At 43.9% G+C, this 20,779-nt stretch overlaps 1 protein-coding gene across 8 annotated transcripts in view; it reads left to right on the top strand.

The window, feature by feature from the left end:
- Positions 1 to 20,700, top strand: part of DEPDC5 (DEP domain containing 5, GATOR1 subcomplex subunit) — a 47,303-nt gene extending 26,603 nt beyond the window's left edge. For 3 of the 8 annotated variants that reach the window (XM_080628485.1, XM_080628486.1, XM_080628484.1), the window contains exons 30-43: positions 319 to 538; positions 2,146 to 2,279; positions 3,118 to 3,226; positions 5,976 to 6,038; positions 7,636 to 7,787; positions 8,552 to 8,629; positions 9,023 to 9,155; positions 10,022 to 10,130; positions 10,423 to 10,647; positions 14,495 to 14,664; positions 15,602 to 15,773; positions 16,876 to 16,936; positions 18,158 to 18,240; positions 19,100 to 20,700. In XM_080628485.1, the coding sequence (XP_080484611.1) occupies positions 319 to 538; positions 2,146 to 2,279; positions 3,118 to 3,226; positions 5,976 to 6,038; positions 7,636 to 7,787; positions 8,552 to 8,629; positions 9,023 to 9,155; positions 10,022 to 10,130; positions 10,423 to 10,647; positions 14,495 to 14,664; positions 15,602 to 15,773; positions 16,876 to 16,936; positions 18,158 to 18,240; positions 19,100 to 19,395 (2,005 nt within the window). In that variant the 3' untranslated portion in view covers positions 19,396 to 20,700. Of the gene's footprint in view, positions 1 to 318; positions 539 to 2,145; positions 2,280 to 3,117; positions 3,227 to 5,459; positions 5,580 to 5,975; positions 6,039 to 7,635; positions 7,788 to 8,551; positions 8,630 to 9,022; positions 9,156 to 10,021; positions 10,131 to 10,422; positions 14,665 to 15,601; positions 15,774 to 16,875; positions 16,937 to 18,157; positions 18,241 to 19,099 lie in introns of those variants that run through there. The other 5 variants (XM_080628488.1, XM_080628487.1, XM_080628489.1 and 2 more) reach the window with 5 other exon arrangements.
- Positions 20,701 to 20,779: the final 79 nt, after the last annotated feature.

Below are 20,779 nucleotides of genomic sequence, written 5' to 3'. Positions count from 1 at the left end.
CACCTCACACTAAACCATGTCACCCAAGGCTCTGTCCAACCTGGCCTTGGAACACCACCAGAGATGGAGCATTCACAACTTCCCTGGGCAACCCATTCCAGTGCCTCACCATGCTTACAGTAAAGAATTTCTTCCTTATATCCAATCTAAACTTCCCCTGTTTAAGTTTTAAAATAGATAAATAGTTATTACAAAACAAAGCGCAAAGTAAACTTACTTTGCATGCTTCACTCCATTTTTCACATGTGTATTTTATTTACTGTATGATGCTTCATAGGAAACTCTGCTGACCTCTGTCCTATTTTCATGTTCCTTCAGCCTTATTGAGTCACTGAAATTCTGGAGGACCCGTTTTTTGCTTTTGCCTGCCTGCATCAGTGCCACCAAGCGCATTATGGAGGGAGAAGTGCACTGTGATGTGTACGGGGACAAGCCCCGCTCTGACGAGGAGGAGTGGCAGCTCCTGGATGGATTCATTCGCTTTGTGGAGGGTTTGAACCGCATTCGTCGACGCCATCGGTCTGATCGAATGATCCGAGTGAGTCAGCTTGTAGTTGGGTGAGAAGCAGAGCTTGAGTTTTAGCTGAAGCATTAGCAGAGACACACCCTGAGACAGCCCCAAGCAAGTTGGGGGTGTATGTGTGTGTATGGGTATAGAATCATAGAATAGTTAGGGTTGGAAAGGACCTTAAGATCATCCAGTTCCAACCCCCTGCCATGGGCAGGGACACCTCACACTAAACCATGCCACCCAAGGCTCTGTCCAACCTGGCCTTGAACACTGCCAGGGATGGAGCATTCACAGCTTCCTTGGGCAACCCATTCCAGTGCCTCACCATGCTTACAGTAAAGAATTTCTTCCTTAGATCCAATCTAAACTTTCCCTGTTTAAGTTTGAACCCGTTACCCCTTGTCCTGTCACTACAGTCCCTAATGAACAGTCCATCCCCAGCATCCCTATAGCCCCCCTTCAGATACTGGAAGGCTGCTATGAGGTCTCCACTCAGCCTTCTCCAGGCTGAACAGCCCCAACTCTCTCAGCCTGTCTTTGTACGGGAGGTGCTCCAGCCCCTGATCATCCTCGTGGCCCTCCTCTGGACTTGTTCCAACAGTTCCATGTCCTTTTTATGTTGAGGACACCAGAACTGCACACAATACTCCAAGTGAGGTCTCACGAGAGCAGAGTAGAGGGGCAGGATCACCTCCTTCGACCTGCTGGTCACACTCCTTTTGGTGCAGCCCAGGATGCGGTTGGCTTTCTGGGCTGCAAGCACACACTGAAGCCGGCTCATGTTCATTTTCTCATCGACCAACACCCCAAAGTCCTCTGCAGGGCTGCTCTGAATCTCTTCTCTGCGCAACCTATACCTGTGCTTTATGTATGGGTAATCCGTACATAAAGCACAGTGCTGACTGATGTGCTGTTTCAGGTTTCAAATAGTATGGCTTTGTTAACACCTTGCTATTCTTGAGCTAACAAAATTTACCTGGAATGGGTGTCCTATGCTGCTGTGGCTGGAAAGATAACCAGAACTGATTGCTCACTGGTAAGAAACCAAGCCCTTCCACATGGCACAGCCACACCGTAGCCTGTTGGTGCTCTGGTTTTTCCTCAGCTAGTCTTCTCTTACCATAAGCTTGGTGGCCTGATGCCACCTCTTTGCAAATGTTAATTGCCGTGTGCTGTAGATGTGGTTATCCTGGACACATTATTGTACCTTGAGGTGAGATAATTGATAAGAAACGATTTGTGAGGTAGTTAAGCTGGTAACTTCAATCTGGGCTGGCTGTGTGCTGTGGACTTAGTAAAAGGGTTATGAAAAGAGAACCATATGGGTGAATTCCTGGTGAACAGGAATTTCAAGAGGATGATGAGAAACTGGTCAGTGCTTACCAAATTCTCTTCCAGTTCATACACTGAATGGGGTAATTTATTTCAGAGCAAATCTGCCTTTTCCAGAATAACACCCATTCTGAAATAGCATCCACACAAGGCACTAGGCTGTTCCACTTCTTGTGTACCTATGGTTTAACTACCTTTTTAAAGTGTACATAGTAAAGCCCTGCTGATGTGAGATGGTGTGTTCTTGCTTACTAATTACATCTAGCTTGATGAAATTTGCACTTTCCTTTTTTCTTTGTTAGAAAGGGTCTGCCATGAAAGGCTTGCAGATTGCTGGCCCAATTCCCACCCACTCTCTGGAGCAGTCTGGGCCTCCCATTGGGAAGAAAGGAACCTCAGCACTCTCAGCTCTGCTGCAGATGGAAGCCAGTCAGAAGTGAGTCTCTACAAGTAGGCTGTGTGAAGAGCACGAGAACATCCTTCCTATGTATCTCACCTAGGCTGGCTAAAGCAGATTTGGGGAACTTTGCCTTACAAAAAGGGATGTGGAATCCTGCTTCTTTGGTGTTCTCGTGGCAGGGCTTGGGAAACACTGGGCTTTTCCAGTGACTTCCTTGTATTATGTTTCCATTAATACAATGAATATAAAAAACTAGAGAGGAACACAAGAAGTGAATGCCTGGTAACCTAGAAGGAGAATCTTTTAAATGCCTATTACACATCAGGTTTTGTCATCTATTTGTGATTTGCCACTACAGTTGTATCCACATAAGAGCAGCTTCACTGGGACCTAAGTGTACACAGGTACTCCACACTGGTTGAGTGGTCTCAGTATAAACATTGGGTAGCAAATATAGCCTGAACAAAATAGCTTGTTTTCACTGATAACACTTACTTAAAACATCTGTGAAACTTCTGAGGTTCTTTTTCAGTATTGATCTAGAATGGCTCAAAGAAACTCAGATTACTCATACCAGAGAAGCTATAAACACAATTTAAAACATTGTTGCTGTTAAATACATACAAAACTTTAATGTTTTTGTAACGATAAGGTAGTATTACATATGCATAATAAAACTGAGTAAGATCAAGGGTCCGTTGTTGTTCATGTGGGGTAAAAAGTACTTACAGACATTGGATTGACTCTATGCTTCAAGGTGTGGGAGAGCAAATGCCTGAAAATACAGTAGTACCCCTCTGCAGTGCTTCCCTTCGGGTGGGAGCTGACACAGAGTGTGTTTGAACAAACTCTGGATTCCTTCCTTTTGTTTCAGGACACTGGGGGAGCAGCAAGCAGCAATGCTTTCTGGGAAGAGCTCTGGGCAGCCCTCGGAGAGTGGGAGCATTGCTATCACACCCACCTATATGGACAGCCCTCGCAAGGTAAAGACTTTCTGCTCTTTCTTCAGCTACTATTTTTACATAGAAATTTCTCAAATAATAGATTATTTCTATAAGCAAATGAGTACATCATACCACATCTTACTCTAGAATCCAGCAAGAACTGGTCCTGTGCTGTGGATGCCCTTAAGCCTTTGTGTGCAAGGGCATAAGAAGAGTTTGGGGTACAACTATCCCACTGTGAGAATGAGATGAAATTCCTGGGATACTGTCTCAGTATGTGTTGCTAATTTATAGTCCATTTCCTTTTCCAGCAGCACATTTCATTTCAGTCAGGGTTTGATTTTCAGATTTAGTAGGTCAGTGCTGTCTCCATCTGCATGAAGGCTGTCTTTAAGAGCAGAATCAAGCTCTAGACCATGACTGTGTGAAGCCTCAGTGGAATTTTAACAGCAGGAACTCCAGTCACTTGCTTCTGCTTAGAGGAGAGGATGTGTTCCTGAGTAGTGGTTTAGATGTCCTTCCTTCATTGGCTGAACTCCAGGCTGGAGAAAACTCTTCCTGGAGCTCTCTTCAGACAGCTAAAGAAAAGACTGTGCTATCCCCTCAGACTTCCTGTCAACTGTTCTGTGGGTGCCAGGAGAGCAGGAACTCTGTCTCCAAGTCCAACCAGAGATATTTGATGAATGAAGGTACATCACTTTGGTGTGATCTGGCTTTCGGGTCAACAGTTGAAATATTACAAAGAAAAAGTTCTCGGATTCCCCATCAACTTAACCATCTCTTTCAGTATTTTTCTATTCCCACCTAATGTTTCCACAATCCACCCTTTTCTGCCACCACCAGGGACAAGTGTTGAGTTATTCTGGAGACCTGGATATTCCTAGTTGAAATGATAGAGTAACTGCAATCATCTTAGTAATAGACACCTATTTGTAAAATGGGTGTTTCCAAAACACAGATGTGATTCTGGAGCGGCTCCTGCTAAGCCTGGAAAAAACAGTTGCAGAAACTGGCTTGAGGCATGTTTGCAAACTTCCAGATCATAAATCAGGCCCTGCATTCTCCTCTTCAACTGTTTTGGAAAATCAGCTTCATCAAACTTCCCTTTTTAAATATGGAAATTGTAAATATCTCTTTCTACCAGTAAAGCTGGTGAAGATTCCATCTAGGACACAGGACAGAAGAGTGTTGTGTCCAATTGTTCTAGTCACCAAAGGGAAACAGTCAAAATTGGCTTCCTCAGCAATGGTGCACCGGTGTGTTGGAAACCAAGTAGCAGACATTGTACTACCAGTAAGTTCTGAAAAGCAAATGGGATTTTGTGTAATTTTAAAAGTAACTATATTCGAAAGCCTTTCTGTAGGGCTAATTGGAGAACCTTGGAGAGCAAGTTATCAATTGAAAGCCTTTCATATGGCAGTAGTAAACACTTTTAAAAGTATTTACATATAGGGACTTGGAGAGAAGCAATTGGGATCTCCAGATTGGCTTGCACTTGTTGGAAAGGTGCTGGTGGAGGTAGCCTGACAAACAACTTTGTGCTCACTTAGAAACATTGGCAAGCGTGCGCCTCATGTATCCAGGACAACACAACTCCTTTAGGGCTCACCAGCATGGGTATGTCCAGAGACTTGCAGCCAAAGTACTGACAGCTTGTCACAGCTGTGTGCTCTTTCAGCAGCCGGGGGCAAGTGCTTTTCTAGGATGCTATTCAGTGCTGGAGTTATTCCAAAGCAAAACAGAGCTGCCGGCTCCACCTTTACTGTGTTGCAGAGTAGAACTGACAAGTCACTTCAGCCAGTTACTGAGCAATACAATATGGGTTTACCACAGTGAGTTAGTTAGCTTGATGTATAATCTGTTTGGGAAGTCCTTGCCTGTATGGATAAAGGATGCTTGGCTCTGCTTCTGCACTGCATAACTTGCCAGCCATGTAACCCTGATGCTGATTCTTTCCAGAAAATACTTTATATGTACATAACAGGGTAAGCCTCATCCTAGCTGCGGGCTAGACAAAATATTTTGCCTAGGAAACAGAATAAAGAATTGCAAATAGGGAGTGAAAATCTAGTTGAGTTCCACTGCATTGTCTTATGTGATAAGAGAATCTTGACACATCTTTGAATAGCAGCCGGGGATAAATTCATCCAGGGTTTGCAAGTAGGTGGGAACGTAGTGCAGGCAGGATCTTCATTTTGCATGAATTATTGAACACAGTGTTGGAAAGATCTGTGTGTTGAATGTTTCTTCCCTTCCCTTTGTACCGTACCAGACCTGCATTTGAGAGGAGGAATGTGCTTCCTGAAAGTGCTTCTTTGCCTCTCCTTCTTTATCATTTGAATGACTGACAGGCTAGAAAAATTGCTGTCTGTCTCTGGATATTTGTCGTGACACATGCAGTTCTACAGGTTTCTGTATCACTGTTCAGCTTTACATTTGGTATGGAAACCCACATACTTTAGAGCTGAAGTCTTTCTCCTGTGAAGCGTGGAGAGAAGGCTGTAGTTTCAATTGGCTTCTGATCAGTGTGGGTTTCATGTCTTTGAAAAAGCATCTGTGCAGGAAGAGCACTGTCTTGTTACAGAGAGAGAAAGTGAAGGTATGTGTGTGAGTGACTCCTGATGCTCTGCATTCTGCTGCATCTCATGTTCTGGGTCTGTTTGGGATTTGCATTCTCCTCATACTTTCTCTCTGTGGTCATTTCATACTTGCACAACATTGTATTTGCTTTTCTTCAACTCTTTGTTGCTGTTGCCATTAATGGGCCTACTTCCTCTGATGCCTTCAGGATGGGGCCTTCTTTATGGATTTTGTTCGCAGCCCACGTACAGCTTCAACCTCCTACTCACAGGTTAGTTTTAAATGGGGTCTTGTCATCGCTCGCTTTTGGACTGAGGTGATGAAGAGCATTTGTTGTCCTGAGCTTCCCATATTGGGAACCTATGTTAGTTTCCAGATCTGCTTGTTGAGAGCAAGATGTACAGCATTAGCAGGCTGAAGTGGCTGGTGGTAGTGGATATGAACATTTCCTTCCACCATTCAATATTTGTGATGTGCTTTGGCTGTTCATGTGCCCTGCCTTACTGTCCTTTGCAGTGCTGTCTTGTCAACTACTGAACCTTCTCTTTTTGTGTTCTAGTAAGTGCTTGTTTTCCATCTTCCCTTGCTAAACAAAATGGCAACAGCTTACTCATCTCCTTCTTGGCTACATTTCTTCTGTGGCTTTGACTGACAGTTGGCTCTGGGGAGATCCAAGTCAAATTGTGTCCCTGAACTCTCAGGCAACTGAGGGCTGAAAATATTGGTGTCATCTTGGTGAAAAAGAGTCATCATGACAGAAGTTGTATACTTAGATGCCAGTTAGGAGTTAGCAATAACACAGTGTGTTAGTAGAAAATACTGCTGGTTGAAGTGAACTTTGAGGTGGGAGAGTGGATTTAGCTTGCTGTGGGACTTTAGGTTCCATGTTGGGAGCATCTGCCATTTTTGGCTGTCCAAAAAGGGACATCTGCCATTGCAGAGTGAGAGATCTTCGAGATGTGAGAAATGGCATAAAGGACGGACTCTGGTCTGGCTATCAGACCTAAGCCAAACCACCAGCTTTGTGATTTTCAGCTGTGCATATGCTGTGGGTTCGTCATGGCAGATCAGCCTTCGTATTTACACCAGTTTGAGTTACTGAGTTACTCTGCTGTTCGTGTTCCTCTCCCCCCCACCTCTCCAGCTTTTATATAATGCGCCTTTCCTAAGCCGTACGTGTTAATGACAGATGGCAGTTACAGCCTGTACTTTGCTGAATCTTTCCGCATTCATGTTCTTTCTGAGATGATTTTATGTTAATTTTGTGAACTATTCAGTCTACCGTTAGGAATAGTGCAAGTGTTCCTGCGGGAGGAAAGTGTTCTTGTTGTCTTGGCGACATAGGTGTGGGTGGGTGCCAACCAGCCTCCTGATACTACCCTAAGAAAGGAAGGAGGATGAGCTGATTTTGTGCATTATGAAACTTGAATTCGTGTGATACATTTGTGTATTTTTGTCTGAGAGTTAGAATTGAAACTGTTTTTTATTAGCTGCCTACTACTTTCCTGTAGTGATGAAGTTCCTGTTCTGTCCATTGCCCGTTTATAGTCAAAGTTATTCACTCAAGTTGAAAATGTCAGGTTGGGGCTGGTGTTGCTGGTTTGCCAGTAGCTTTCTCAACAGTTGTTAACTGAGTTGGTGATCCTCATCTTTACTGGGGTCTGAATTTTGTGTCTGTCAGTAGCTCTGTAGTGATGGCAAAAGTAAGACTGTATTTATCCTTTCTGTGTATGCTTGTGCTTGCCTTATAGTATTGCTGCTTGTTAACTAACTTATGCTGTGGTACAAATAATGTGGGGAGGGGAGAAAATAGGCAATGGATTGCATCATAGATTTCATAAAGATGTTACTGTGTTTACTCCTTGCAGGTGTCCATAGATCAGTCAGTTCCTGGAACTTCAGATGGCAACACATTGATAAACACAGGGCAGTTACCTGATAGGGGCAGCACGCAGACCTTGGGAAGTTCCCAGAGCATTGCAGACCAAGGATACACCACAGCTGGTGCTGCAGAGGGCGGGTAAGAAAAGCACAACAGTGCTGGACTGCAGTTCTGTTCACTTACATTCCTCTTTCTGGTATCAAGGGATAGCTACTTAAAAAGGAGCCGAAGAGCAAGATGTGCTGTGTCTGTCAGCACTAGATGGCACTTGTCACAAGACCTCACTGCAGCGTTTACACGTGCCGAAAGAGTGGTAGTAAAATAAGCCTTGCAACCCAGTTTTCCAGAATTAAATGAACACAAGGCCTGATTTCCCCACCCACAAACCCAGCTTCATTCTTCAAGAAGTGAAGAATGAAGAAATACCATTTCTGAAACCTGTTAGCAGAAAATCAGGCTTAGGATTAAATCTGGCTTCTGTCTGTTCTAGCAAAGGGGGACCCTGCAGATCTAATTGTATCGAGTAGGTTGATGAAATCCAAGAGGTTCTAATGTGGAGGCGAGACACTGGGGAGGAAGCAACATGAAAAATAAAACTATATTAGCACCTGTTTCCTGTGGTTGTATATTACAGTTTAAAAAAAAAGCCAACCTCAAAATGTTTGCTCTCCATCGCTCCTGAGTACGGCTATGGGTGATGTAGTGTGCTTTGAGTCAATAGGACCTGACCACCTTGGGGCAAAATGCAGGTCTGATGCTTTTAGTTCTTGAGATAAAAAGGGAAATAAATGTAGCAAAGTCATTGTTGGGAAGAGAAGAGAGAGTGGTTTTCTTTAATGTATGTATTCGAACAAATCTGGCAGCTTCCTTGGTTTTTGAACATGCTTCTGTTTAATTCCCAGCTCCCAGCAGTGTTCAGCAAGCACTCTGACTTCCTCCTCCACTCTGATAGAGATTCTCGAAGCCATGAAACACCCCACGTAAGTTTTTGATGTAAATGTGCTTAACATTTGTCTAGATGTTTTATTAAGAGGGCATGGAGTCAGTCAAAGGAAAGCCCCATGTCAGCTGTGGAAGAGTTTTAAGCTTCCTTTTGTTATTCAACAAGGAATTTTGTTGAGGTCCGAGTATTGCTGCAGAGACTTCAATTAATAGAATCCCAGAATCTTGTCAAATCAAGTCTCAGTAAGACACCAAAGTGCTGTCAGTGTCAGCTCTCCGTGATGTTACCAGAAGCTAATGATGTGCCACTATGGGGGCACTGTGTCCTGTATCTCTTATCTCCCTTTTTTTCCCAACAGTAATTTTTGTCTTTGTAACTTAAGAGGAGTGTCAGTCAGTCCATGTTAACATGTGTGATTGCTGTGATTCAGCACAGGGATCCAGCTGCTCTCTGAACAGAAGGGCCTCTCTCCGTACTGTTTCATCAGTGCGGAAGTTGTCCATTGGCTGGTGAATAATGTGGAAGGTGTGCAAACCCAGGCCATGGCCATCGACATAATGCAGGTATGAGAACTACCCAGTGGTGCCTGGAAGGCCACAAATACCTTACCCTGTGAAGAAGTAGAATTGTAGAGGAAAGCGTAGCAGTAATTTCTGTTTCTGATTAAAATCCTCTTACTGATACTGAAAACAGTGTTCAAGAGAATACGAGATAATGATGACATTTTTTGGATTCCCTACCACAAATCAGCAACATATTCTTTGATAGTAATATATATTATTTTTTCCCACTTACATATGATGACAGCTCTGTGTATAACCTCCAGTTAGCAGATACTTAACAAGAACTCCCGGTTGTGTTAGAATTATGAGGCACTACAGTGTGATTTGGGTTGGGGTTTAGGTTTGGTTTTTCTTTTGATAATTAGTTAATGAAGTCATAATAAATCTAGCATATGACCTCTCTTTTATGGGTGCTGAAATATACACATTTTATGCAAGACACACTGCTTGTGTTCATGGATTATCATTCTTTTTCCTTCCCTAGCAAACTGTGTCAGGGGCACAAGGTTGGAAATGTTTTGGAGTTCGTTCCTCTGCTGAGATCCCATATCAATTAACAGAGAACCCAGAATGTTTCCAACCTCTTACCTTCCTATAAATCCATCTATAAAACCAGAGCAGAGAAAGGGAGGAAGGCTGACATCTGCAGAAAGGCCAAACAATTTCTCAGAGAGATAAGAACTTGCTACATGTGCTGAATATCAAGAGGTAACACTGCTGATACTCTCGTTAGGCATGTATCTGAAGAAAAAGATGTCAAGAAAAGGAAGATTATTTCCTAATGTTCTCTAGCAACTTCTTTATGTAACTGGAAGAGTGACTTCTCCTTTTTTATCGTGTTTGCTCTGTTTTCTTCTTTTGTTCAGAAAATGCTAGAAGAGCAGCTTATTGTCCATGCGTCTGGAGAAGCTTTACGAACCTTTATTTATGGCTTTTATTTTTACAAGATTGTTGTGGACAAAGAACCAGACAGAGGTCAGCATTGCATTACTACAAGCCTTTCCTCATCACCGATTTGTGTTATCACTAGCTGTGCTTGATTCTTATGGGTGCTGCAGCAGACGCATTTTGAGAGCAGCAAAACCACTGCTCTAAAGACAGTCAAAGAAATTCAGTCTTTTTGGTTAATAAAAGAAAAAAAAAAGGAATTGCAGACAACATAACTTTTTTTTCTCCTTCCTCTTTTTCAGAAAGAATTACCCCTTTCTCTTGATCATGAATACTTGTTTCTAACTGCAGTCTCTCCTTCCCCTTCCTTTTTGTTCAGTGGGCATGCAGCAGCCTGCCATGTGGCACACAGCTGCCATGGATGACTTCTCTGCCTTCCAGAGGAAATGGTTTGAGGTGGCGTTTGTGGCAGAAGAGCTCCTGCATTCCGAAATCCCAGCATTCTTCCTGCCCTGGCTGCCCAGCCGCCCAGCCTCCTATGCAAGTAGGCACAGTTCCTTTAGCCGCAGTTTCGGAGGACGGAGCCAGGCAGCTGCACTATTAGGTAGATGCACAGCACAGGTGACAGCTGGGAAGGTTCAAGGGGATAGTTTGAAAGGGGAAGAGCAGCCAGCCAAGGGTATGATCTCACGTGGACCAGCAATTAAAGCTGCAAATTTCATGCTGGCCTTAAATATGTCTTGCACATGCACTTGTTCTCATATGCTAGAGATGTGTTTCACTGGCTGAGTGGGCAATTTTCACTTCTGAGTACTGGAATACAGGAAAAAGTATTCTTTAAATATTCTTTGTTCCTGAACCCCCTCCCCATGCCATCCTCTTGAATTCAGAGAGGAAATATTGACTTGGTCCTTGTAGATCCAGAGAGACTCTTCACAACCTGTAATGAGCATGGAGGGATAAGTTATAAGTACAGCAGAGCAACGAAGCTGTACCTAAAATTATATGTCGAATAGCTGCTCAATGGCAAAAGCCACAGTGAGATACAGATGTATTAAAAGTCTTCTGTGATGTGCTGGAGGCTTTTTGGCTAATCTGAACCATGTATACCCAGACTCCTGATATTAATGTCTGGGAAGCCCAGCTACAAAAAGCATATGGAAGATCTTATATATGGAAGATCTTGATGCTGGGCAAGAAACCATTATGGTATCTAAAGTCTGTAATGTGCGAAGTATAACACTGACTACAACTAACAGCCCATGAAACACTCTGGCTGCATGACTGATTGTGTTGCTTTGTCAGCTTTTTGTTGCATTTCCAGGCCAGCCTGAGTCACTTGCTTTTGTTCCTCTTTCCCTGTTTAAAATGATGAGAAAAATCATTGCTATGGAACTGCAACTTCAGATTTATTCAGATGCATCTTCTAAAGCCCTATCATTTAAGGATAAAAAGAAAATTCTGCTGTTCCCTTGTTTTGCATATTTGACCTTCTGAAGAGAATTTACTGCTGGTGTAGTATCGCTTAAACCTGAAGTTACAGTAATCCTTGTGTATTTCTGAAAGCCTTGTTTGAAGAGGAACAGCATCAGAAATGAGAAACATTAAGGACAAGAAGTCTGAAATAATGGTTAATTTCCTGAAGTCAACATATGCAGGATATTCTTCTCTGTCACACGCCAAATCTGGTGCCTTGGCTAGTATGCAGCCTCATTATCTCAGTGATTGGCCAGAGCTGAAGCCTAAATGGAGGCTGGCATGACAGTACTGGGAAGGCTGGAGGTGCTTGAACTGGATCCTGTTCATGGTTTGATCTCACACTCACTATTTAGCTCAAGAAAACCACTCTTCTACATCTGTTCTCTTGTGAAATGAGAAGGCTAAGACACAGTAAGCTTGCACCTGGGGCAATGGGCAAGGAAGGAAGGGTGCTTTAGTGCTCCTCTCACATTTTCTTTAATGCCAGCCAGGGCAGAGTGTGTTCCCTCAGCATGTGATGTAGTTACACACCTGTGTAGCCCTCTGATCTATTTTGGAGCTGTGACCATTCTGCTATTTAATTAATTTGCAGTTCTTGGATGAATGAAACATGCCTCCAGATTGCTCATGTGCTGGTTATTCCAGCAATACGAGTTTCTTGGAGAATAATCCAGTGTGGAACTTCTTTCTTACAAAAGAACTGGTTTGATCGATGTTTCTGTGCTGTCCCTCCTCTAAACAGTACTCCAAAAGAAACCATCAGTTCATCTGAGGCAAGGAGCTTTACTAAACCCAGATGACCTCTGGTCCACGTGACTTCATTTGTTCCTCTCTTGGCTTTGATTTGGTTGTGGTTTTTATTTCTTCCCCTCCCCACCTTCCCTAAATGTCAGGCTGTGACATGAAATTGCATGCAAGGTTTGGGAGCTCTGGAACAAGCTCCACATATCTCAAAGATCTTTATCCCTCCCAATTCCTCTGTCACTTGCCCAATGATTGTCCTCTTTCCCTTCCCAGTGGAAGTCTGACCTGTGATACACCTAATCTTGTCCCTTTTGATTTATAGCAATGCATGCACTAGCAATTGTAGCCTTGTAAGTAGTGTAGTCTGTAACTGGAGAATAACCTGCCTGCTCCTCTCCGATTTACTCAATAAGTCATTAGTTAAATACTCAGTGGTACAAGATAATTGGGAAGCAGGTGAGTCCTTGTAAAATCAGATTTATTAAAGCCAGAGTTTATTCTATTAAAATTTAGTTGGTTTTAATCTGAAGCTTCTGAATTCAGACACATGGATATTTCTCATCAGTTTTCAAGGTCCTTTTGATTAGCTCACGTGGTTGGACTGTGTTCCTGTTGCTTTACATGTGGATTGCAGCTGCAGACAAGGTGGAGAGAGCAGCTCCAGCCCTAATGGGGAGTCTGCATTACCCAGAAAAAGGAATCAGTCTAAGGGAGCAGGGAGCTCATTCTTCACAGTGTGCTTGTTTAGGCACGCTGGACTGTGGCGTTATCACTGACCTCTGAGCTAATGACCAGCATCTACCTGACTGAGCTGCTTTCACTTTACAGCTTTGGGATGTTGTTTTCCAACATACTTAGCTACAAAACTGGCACCTTTTAACCACAAGGGTTGCATTCACAGTGATACTCCACCAAAAATGAGCAAGAAAATCACAAGATGTTGGTCTGACGATACCAGCCCAACTCAGGAACTGCAGATTTTACATTTCCAAAACCAAAAATGGAGCGTATGTACAAAACTGGGCTATGTTCTTCCATTCTTACTGGGTTTTTCTCTTTTATTTTTTTCCTAAGCTGCAGTAATAGCAATATAAAGGATTTTCTAATAACCTTGAAAACTGTCTCCAGCTACCTTGCAGCAGAAGTGAAGGTGGGAACTTTCCATCTACCTCAAGGAAGAACTTTATTCTTTTTTTAAACACCATTAAGCCATTAAGTTGTAAGGTCATTTAAAAGCTGACTGTATCAAATGGTGCACATCTTCCTCTACTTAAGAAATAACAACATCCATCCCTCATGCATGCAATAAAGTGCAAGGTCTTTTCAATGGTATTGCACCTTTGTTTTGTGTCAGTTGTTAACATTACAGAAATGTTAAATTATGTCTTTGCCTAACGAAAAGCTGAAAGTGACAGCATGGTTATGGTTCCTAGCAGGACTTTGGTCTCAGAGTCAGGAGACTGGAGTTCTATCCCTGGCCTTGCAGTTGCAGTATGACACCAGCCAGGTCACTTCCACTTTCTATGCTTCTCTTGCCTGACAGCTGAGATTTTCTTTCACTGGGATGCTGGGGTGTAGGGCACAAAGGGAGCTGGGTGTGGGCACTATCCCAACACTTACTGCGAAGCAGTAGAAGGTGTTGCAGTGATGGTAGCGCTGCTGCATGAGTCTTGGCTGACTTTTCATGCTTTTACAGAAAGTGTCGGATGTGCAGTTTTAGCAATGCAGTAATGTGGGCTATTGATGTGGGGTTAAAGAAACAAGAAGTTTAACTTCCAATCTCCTTTAGCTGTGGAAAGTCCTGGAATGCTCCTGCCCTGTGTAACAGCACTCTGTTGTGATTTCTGGTGGGGACATACAGAAATAGTAAAACCAATTTGGAATGATGCTGTCTAGCCATAGTTAACTGTGGCACCAGTCGCTTATTGATTAGCTGCTTGAGTCTCAGTTCTGTCTCTTTATTGCAGCTGAAGTGCCTTTTGACTTCTTGGGAAGCTAATTCTGTGGCACTGACCCCTGATATGAGTAATGCTTCAGGTTTTTTGTCTTTCCTGATCTGAATGAGCAGCATTCTGGGACTATTCTGCTAGCCCAGAAATATTTGTGGACGAGTGGGAGGACAAATTACTCTTAAATAGCTTGTCTTGTTTCTTGTGTTCTCTTCAACCTATTTCCCACCCTTTCTTTAATGGATCTTTTAAATATACCCCTGTTACCTGGCTAAGTAGCTGCCACAGTGCCTGAGCAACGGACAGTGACGCTTGACGTGGATGTGAATAACCGCACTGACCGTTTGGAGTGGTGCAGTTGTTATTACCATGGCAACTTCTCCCTGAATGCTGCCTTTGAAATCAAGTTACACTGGATGGCAGTGACTGCAGCTGTTCTTTTTGAGATGGTAAGAGTGAGTCCTTCTGGTTTGTGTGGCCACAGCAATCCACCTCTGGCCTTTGTATCCATTCAACTACTGGGGACACTGTCATGGGAAGTATTAGAAAGGGACAGTGGGTTGGATCTGTCCTTATTTCCTGAAGTCATTTTACTGGTGGTGGTTAGCACTGCTGCATGGGGTCATCATTTATCATGCTATCTGTAGTCATTCTGTATGCAGGATAGTTTCCTGCTTTTAGTGGGTTTCATGCACAGTGTGCATAGCACAGTGCAGGTCAAGGTGATGAATTTGAGTCCTCCTTAGGCAAATCTTAAGCCTCGAGCTGGACATTTGCAAAACGAGTGCATTTCACATTGCATTCCTTCTATCCCCAAACTTGAGAACTTAAGTCTTAGTGGAATTGCTTTTGTGAGAGGGCTTTTCCAAGCAGTGTGTTCTTCCAGTTCAGCAATGCTTTTTAACTAGCTGAAGGCATTTTGAACTGGAAATGCAAGTGGCTTGTGTCACTTCTGAATTTTTAGATTTTGTTTGTTTTCCCCTGTCGCTTCTGTGAAACTCGTATTATTTAACACCAGGTTTCACCCCACCCAGCCAGCCAGCACGAGGGGATTGGGTTTGCTTCTATTTAAAGTCTATTGCGCTGTTCCAGTAAAGCAGCAGTGCTTAGCCGCTGATGATAAGTAGGCTGAATCAGTTCCTGAAAAATGTCCTATTTTAAAGTGCTTTGTGATTGATGTGGCACTTCAAAAAGGAAGCCTGATGGCTTGTGCTTGTACTGCTTTACCTACAAGGATGCTTGTGTGCTTGCCATACAAAGCAAGCGGAGCCTGTGGAGAATTGAGCATGTCTGATCTCTCCTCGGGAAATGAGTTGGTTCTATGCCCATAAGTGCTCTTCTTCAGTTTGACACGTCATGTAATTTCTTGCTTGAATCTTTTCTCAGGTTCAGGGTTGGCATCGCAAAGCCACATCCTGTGGTTTCTTGCTAGTTCCAGTCTTGGAAGGACCATTTGCTTTGCCCAGTTACTTATATGGAGACCCACTTCGAGCTCAGTTGTTCATCCCACTCAATGTGAGCTGCTTGTTGAAAGAGGGCAGCGAGCATTTGTTTGATGGTAAGAAGTGTTCTTTGTTTTGCCTCTTGTACAGTTTTCTGTGAGCAGGTCCTTTCTGGCATGTAGCTGACATGAAGAACCTCATTTACTAGACATGTATTAGCTGGATGAAGGGCCTGTTTTTACCTTTCAGCAGCCACCCTCAGGAAGGGTGGCACTTGAGGGAAGCAGTAGTGACAGACTCATCAGCATGCAACAGTGTATGAAGTTGGCAGCAAGAAGTACCAAAGCACAGGAAAGGTTGTCTCCTCAGTGATCTTTGTTGCCATAATGTTGCACATCATTATAGAGTAATGATAATCAACCAAGCAGTTGATCTGTTTGACAGGATGTCATATTGTAAGAGTCTGTTTTGCTGGTAGACCCTGCCCACAGCTGCTCTGCAATTGTACCCTGCATTTGTTTGTTCTCCCTTCAGTGAGATTAGGCTTTCACGACTTCCATCCTCCTGGGTTTTTGTTGCTGTTGCCATGGTTACATTCATGGTAAGAGTGTTTGCACATGAGATTAAGAGCTAGAAACTGCAATCTCCTTTTCTGCAGTGTGGCTTTGCCCCTTTTGAGTGATGCTGTTCTGGTCAGGTGGAAGCTCAAAGATCAAAAAGCTCTGTCCCCATGCAGAGAGGAGAAAAAGTGAGAAGGGGCAGTTAGGAAAAGGCTCTGTTTTAAAATAGTGAAGATGATACTTTGTTTTCATTAACCCAGTGCCCAGGGTTACAGGTGTCCTGTCAATGTAAACCACTCAGTGACAGATCCATGTGCTGTGAGGTCACCATAACCCCACTGACTTTGAGCGATTATTTTCAGACCACTTTGTGGTGACACACAGCAGCCTGCTCCCCTTCCTTGCCCCCTCCCACACACCCCGTTATGTTCTTCTCCTTCATCTCAGGAGCTAAATGAAAAGCTAAATTCAGGCATGAATCTGCTACTGGAGTGTACAAGACACATCTCTGATAGGATGGTGTTCAAGGGACAGCTGACAGGAAAACAAGTGACTAAAAGAAATGACTAGGAAAAAAACAGGTCTTCCGAGGAAAACTGCGGTCTTGAAGGAAATAAAGCAGCTTTACTGGGCAATTGTGACCTTTTGTTTGTTTTAGGCTTCGAACCAGAAACATACTGGGACCGTATGCACCTCCTTCAGGAAGCAATAGCACACAGGTATGTAGAGAGCAGCGTGACTGAAAGGTTCCTGTCTCCCTGGATGACACAGGGGGAAGATCTCTGCTGAACAGTCACTCCTGAGTCGTGTGGGTTCTGTGCTGTCTGCCTCTCTGAAGTCTGCTTGCAGATTATTAGACAAAAATATAACTAGAATGCCTGGAGGTGGCTCTGTGGGTGCAAGGGGCAGGTAGATAGTGTTTCAGCCTGTCACTCTTTAGTAAACCATACTCTCCTCCTAGGGAGGGCATTGCCTTTGGAAGGTGCCCTGTTATTTTAAGTTAGAAGCAGATAGTCTGTAAATAGATTCCTTTCTGAGAAGGGATAGTTATTTCCTTCATGTGTACTTAACCAGTCTTGATCTGGATGACAACCAGTGATTGACAATAGGCAGGAGACTGGGATGTGAGCTGTATACCAGGAGGTTTTGCCTGGTTTAAGAAGGAATTGTTGGAAACTTAGAAGGAGAACAGTTGCTGAAAGGAAGCACTGCTGCTTATGTCTAGTGTGATAATGGAATGCTCAAAGTTCAGCAGTATCCAGGACTTTCTGCCTCCAGCTGAAGATCTAGAACTGTCATGCAGTGTGAGCAGGAGCTTAGCCCCCTTTGTGTGCTTGAGCTGCCAGTCTGTTTCATGGTATTGCTGCCAAGGTCTTTTTCATGACAGAGAAACTGCCTTTTGTAATGGACTTTAGCTTGGAAATAAGCTTTCATTAGCTTAGAAAGCAGGAGAGGAACAGGTATTCTACAAATAGCAAAGAACGATCAGGTGAGCTGCTTGAAGTTCTGCATGGAATATTGCCCGGCAGGAAAGAAAATGATGTTACAGCTTGAAACATACCCAAGGAATGTCTGTCTTGGCTGTCACTGTTCCCTCATCCCTGTGCAGCTGCCCCGTTTTGTCAGAGACTGCTCAGTGCCCTCCGAGACTGAGCTACTGGTGCTCTTGCTTCCGGCATGAGTTAGAACAGAGATCAGTGTGCAGTTACAGGCTTTCACACAGTGCCTGGCAGGGTGGAGGGTATTTGGAGAAGCCCAGCTCTCTTCATCCCTTTTCCCCTTGCCTTCAGGCCATAAGAAAAGGGAGCCTTTGTGACAGGGAAGGTTGACCCTGCATTTGGCTGAAGGAATCCTAGCTGGAGTGGCTCTGTTACATATATATATATAATATATATATGAAAAATAATATTTTTTTAATTCTCCTGGTGTTTGTTCTCCAGATTTGGATTTGTGCAAGATAAATACTCGGCTTCTGCATTCAACTTCCCAGCTGAGAACAAGCCCCAGTATATCCATGTCACAGGTGAGCGATACTTGGCAATCACTGGGGTAAGGAGGAGGCTGTTATAAACTGAAGAACTATTTTACATGCAGTTTGTGTTTTATGCTAGTGATTTGGGCCTCATTATGTCCCTGGTCACATGACAAGTAGGTGTGTCAGCTAAATCAAACCAGAGAGGCAATGTGGAAAGTGCAAGGTGTTGCTGCTCATCAATGCCATTGGTTTGAAGTCTTGCTTTATGGTGTCTCTGAAATATTTCTTTCCAGGAGATGGAAAAATAAATAAGGCAAAACTTATTCCAAGTGCAGTGTAAATAAATGGGTATCTAGAAGCTGGAAGGAGAGAAAGATGTTGGGACAAGTCAGTGCTCTGTTCTCATGCTTAAGGTTGGTTGTAGATGCATCTCCACTAATGTATACTGTGAGGGAGACAGAGAAAGCATTTGCTTTAATTATTGTTCTTCATAAATGTTGATCTATCAGCACTTCTAACTAAGCTCGATGCATGGCATATTACAGTAAAACAGCCGTGTTTTAAGCGGGGTTGCTGATGCATGAAAACAATGATGAGAAGAGACCTTTTGGAAAATTACAGGAGAGATGGAAATTGATGTAAAGTTAGAAAATGGATTGGATCCTGCATCTTTGCTTCATTCCCGTCTGCCAGGAGAAAGGCAAGACTAAGTGTGCTCTCTCTGTGTTGTAAATTGCAGGCAGAAATAGCATGTAAAAGCAAAGCAGGAAAAGTGTATCCCATTTCTCTTGCTAAGAGGCAATTAAATGACGCTCAGTCCAGTTTCCTTTCCAGAATTTAGTGAGTCAGCTACAAGGTGCAGGGCCTTAGTTTGGCTTAAGAGTAAAGTCCTCTCTGTTTCCCACAGGGACAGTGTTTTTGCAGCTCCCATATTCCAAGCGGAAGTTTTCTTGTGGGCAGCAGCGTCGCCGGCGCAACTCCACGAGCTCCACCAACCAGAACATGTTTTGTGAGGAGCGCATTGGCTACAACTGGGCCTACAACACCATGCTGACGAAAACATGGCGCTCCAGTGCCACTGGGGATGAGAAGTTTGCTGACCGGTTGCTGAAAGACTTCACAGACTTCTGCTGGAACAAAGACAGCCGGCTTGTTCTGTTCTGGACTGATTGTCTGGATAAGATGCATGCGAGTGCTCCATGAAATAGGGTTGTATCTCTTAGGGAGACAGCTAGAAGTTTTACCTTGTGGCAAGGAAGTAGAGGTTAAGGATGACTGGAAAAGAGTCTCTGTTAGATTCATCTTGAGGCTCCAAAAGGACCTGATCAATATTGCTGTTGATATTCAACAGAACTTGATTTAGCCCTTGGGAAAAGAATCTGAGCTGTTGGCTTGCCGATATCTATCACCTGACCTCAGCTTGGTTTCAAGTAGCTGCAGTCCTTGGTTGCCAAGATTTGTGTTAGAGCAGAGGTAAAGGAAGTACAGTGCAAATGGTTTTCAAGGGCACTCAGATTCAGCCCAGTGTGATGGTAGTAGCTTACCGTCATTGGAAATGATTGGTATCTGATGTGCCTGGCAGCAGCCTGCCTCTTTCCCTTTTGAGGTGTACCTGATTGTGTGAATATGTAAGATAAAATGTGAGAGACACTTATTAAGTTTCATACGTGTAAATAAGTAAAAATGCAGAAAATCAAGTGATGTGATGTTTTGTTTTAACTGCAGACAGCAATACAAAATCAGGAAGTAAAGGAGAATAATTGCCAAAAGGAAATACTGCTGCTTATCTTCAGCATGCTAATAGAATGCTCAAAGTTCAGCAGTGTTTAGGACTTTCTGCCTCCGGCTGTGGATCTAGAACAGTGTCATGCAGCAAGAGCAAGAAGGCAGTTACTGTCGTGCAAGGCTAGCTTCCAAGTGTAAGGAGAAATCAAGGACAAGTGAACGCAAGATGCTGCTGATGGGAGTAACAAAGAGGATCCTGAGCAGATTTTTAGGATGTATCTGCATGTAGCAGAAGGAAGATGCCTCCACTCAAGTATGTAGCCTTTGTCTTTGCAGAGCAAGGTCAGGTATGGCACGTGGGCTTGGCACAAGCTGGTTACTGAAGTGTGGGTTAAGGGTGGGTTCACGCTGTGCATTGGGGCTGTTGACTCGCCCTGAGATCTTCACTGTTGTTACCTGTCCTCAGCAAGCTGAGGTCAGCAGAGGGCTGACATACAGTGGTGTTTGGACCTGATTGAAGGAAAAATCATAGCTGCTTCAGTTCTATCCCCTAAACTGAGTCTGGGTGACTGCTGTGCTGTTAGGCAGTACCCTCCTGGAGAAGGTGGGTAGCAGTGCATGTCTGATCCTCATTAGCATCGTAACCCTTACTCTCCACTACAAGACCGCTTTGCTGCCCTCTCCGCGCGGTTCTGCGGTGCAGGTGGCCGCAGCAGCGTGTGGAGCGGCCAGACGGGGCGGGAGCAGCTCCGCACCACCCGCTGGGCAGCGGCACCCAAGGTGGGGGCCAGGCGGGGCTGGGCTGGGTCCCGCGGGGCGGGAGGAGGGAGGAAGGCAGGGGGAGGCCCACCCGCGCCCCGCC

Source organism: Psittacula echo, assembly GCF_963264785.1.
Source record: "Psittacula echo genome assembly, chromosome: 13".
NCBI classification, from domain to species: domain Eukaryota; kingdom Metazoa; phylum Chordata; class Aves; order Psittaciformes; family Psittacidae; genus Psittacula; species Psittacula echo.
Note: the sequence above shows the minus strand (reverse complement) of the source record. Positions and strands in the feature narration are given on the sequence as shown.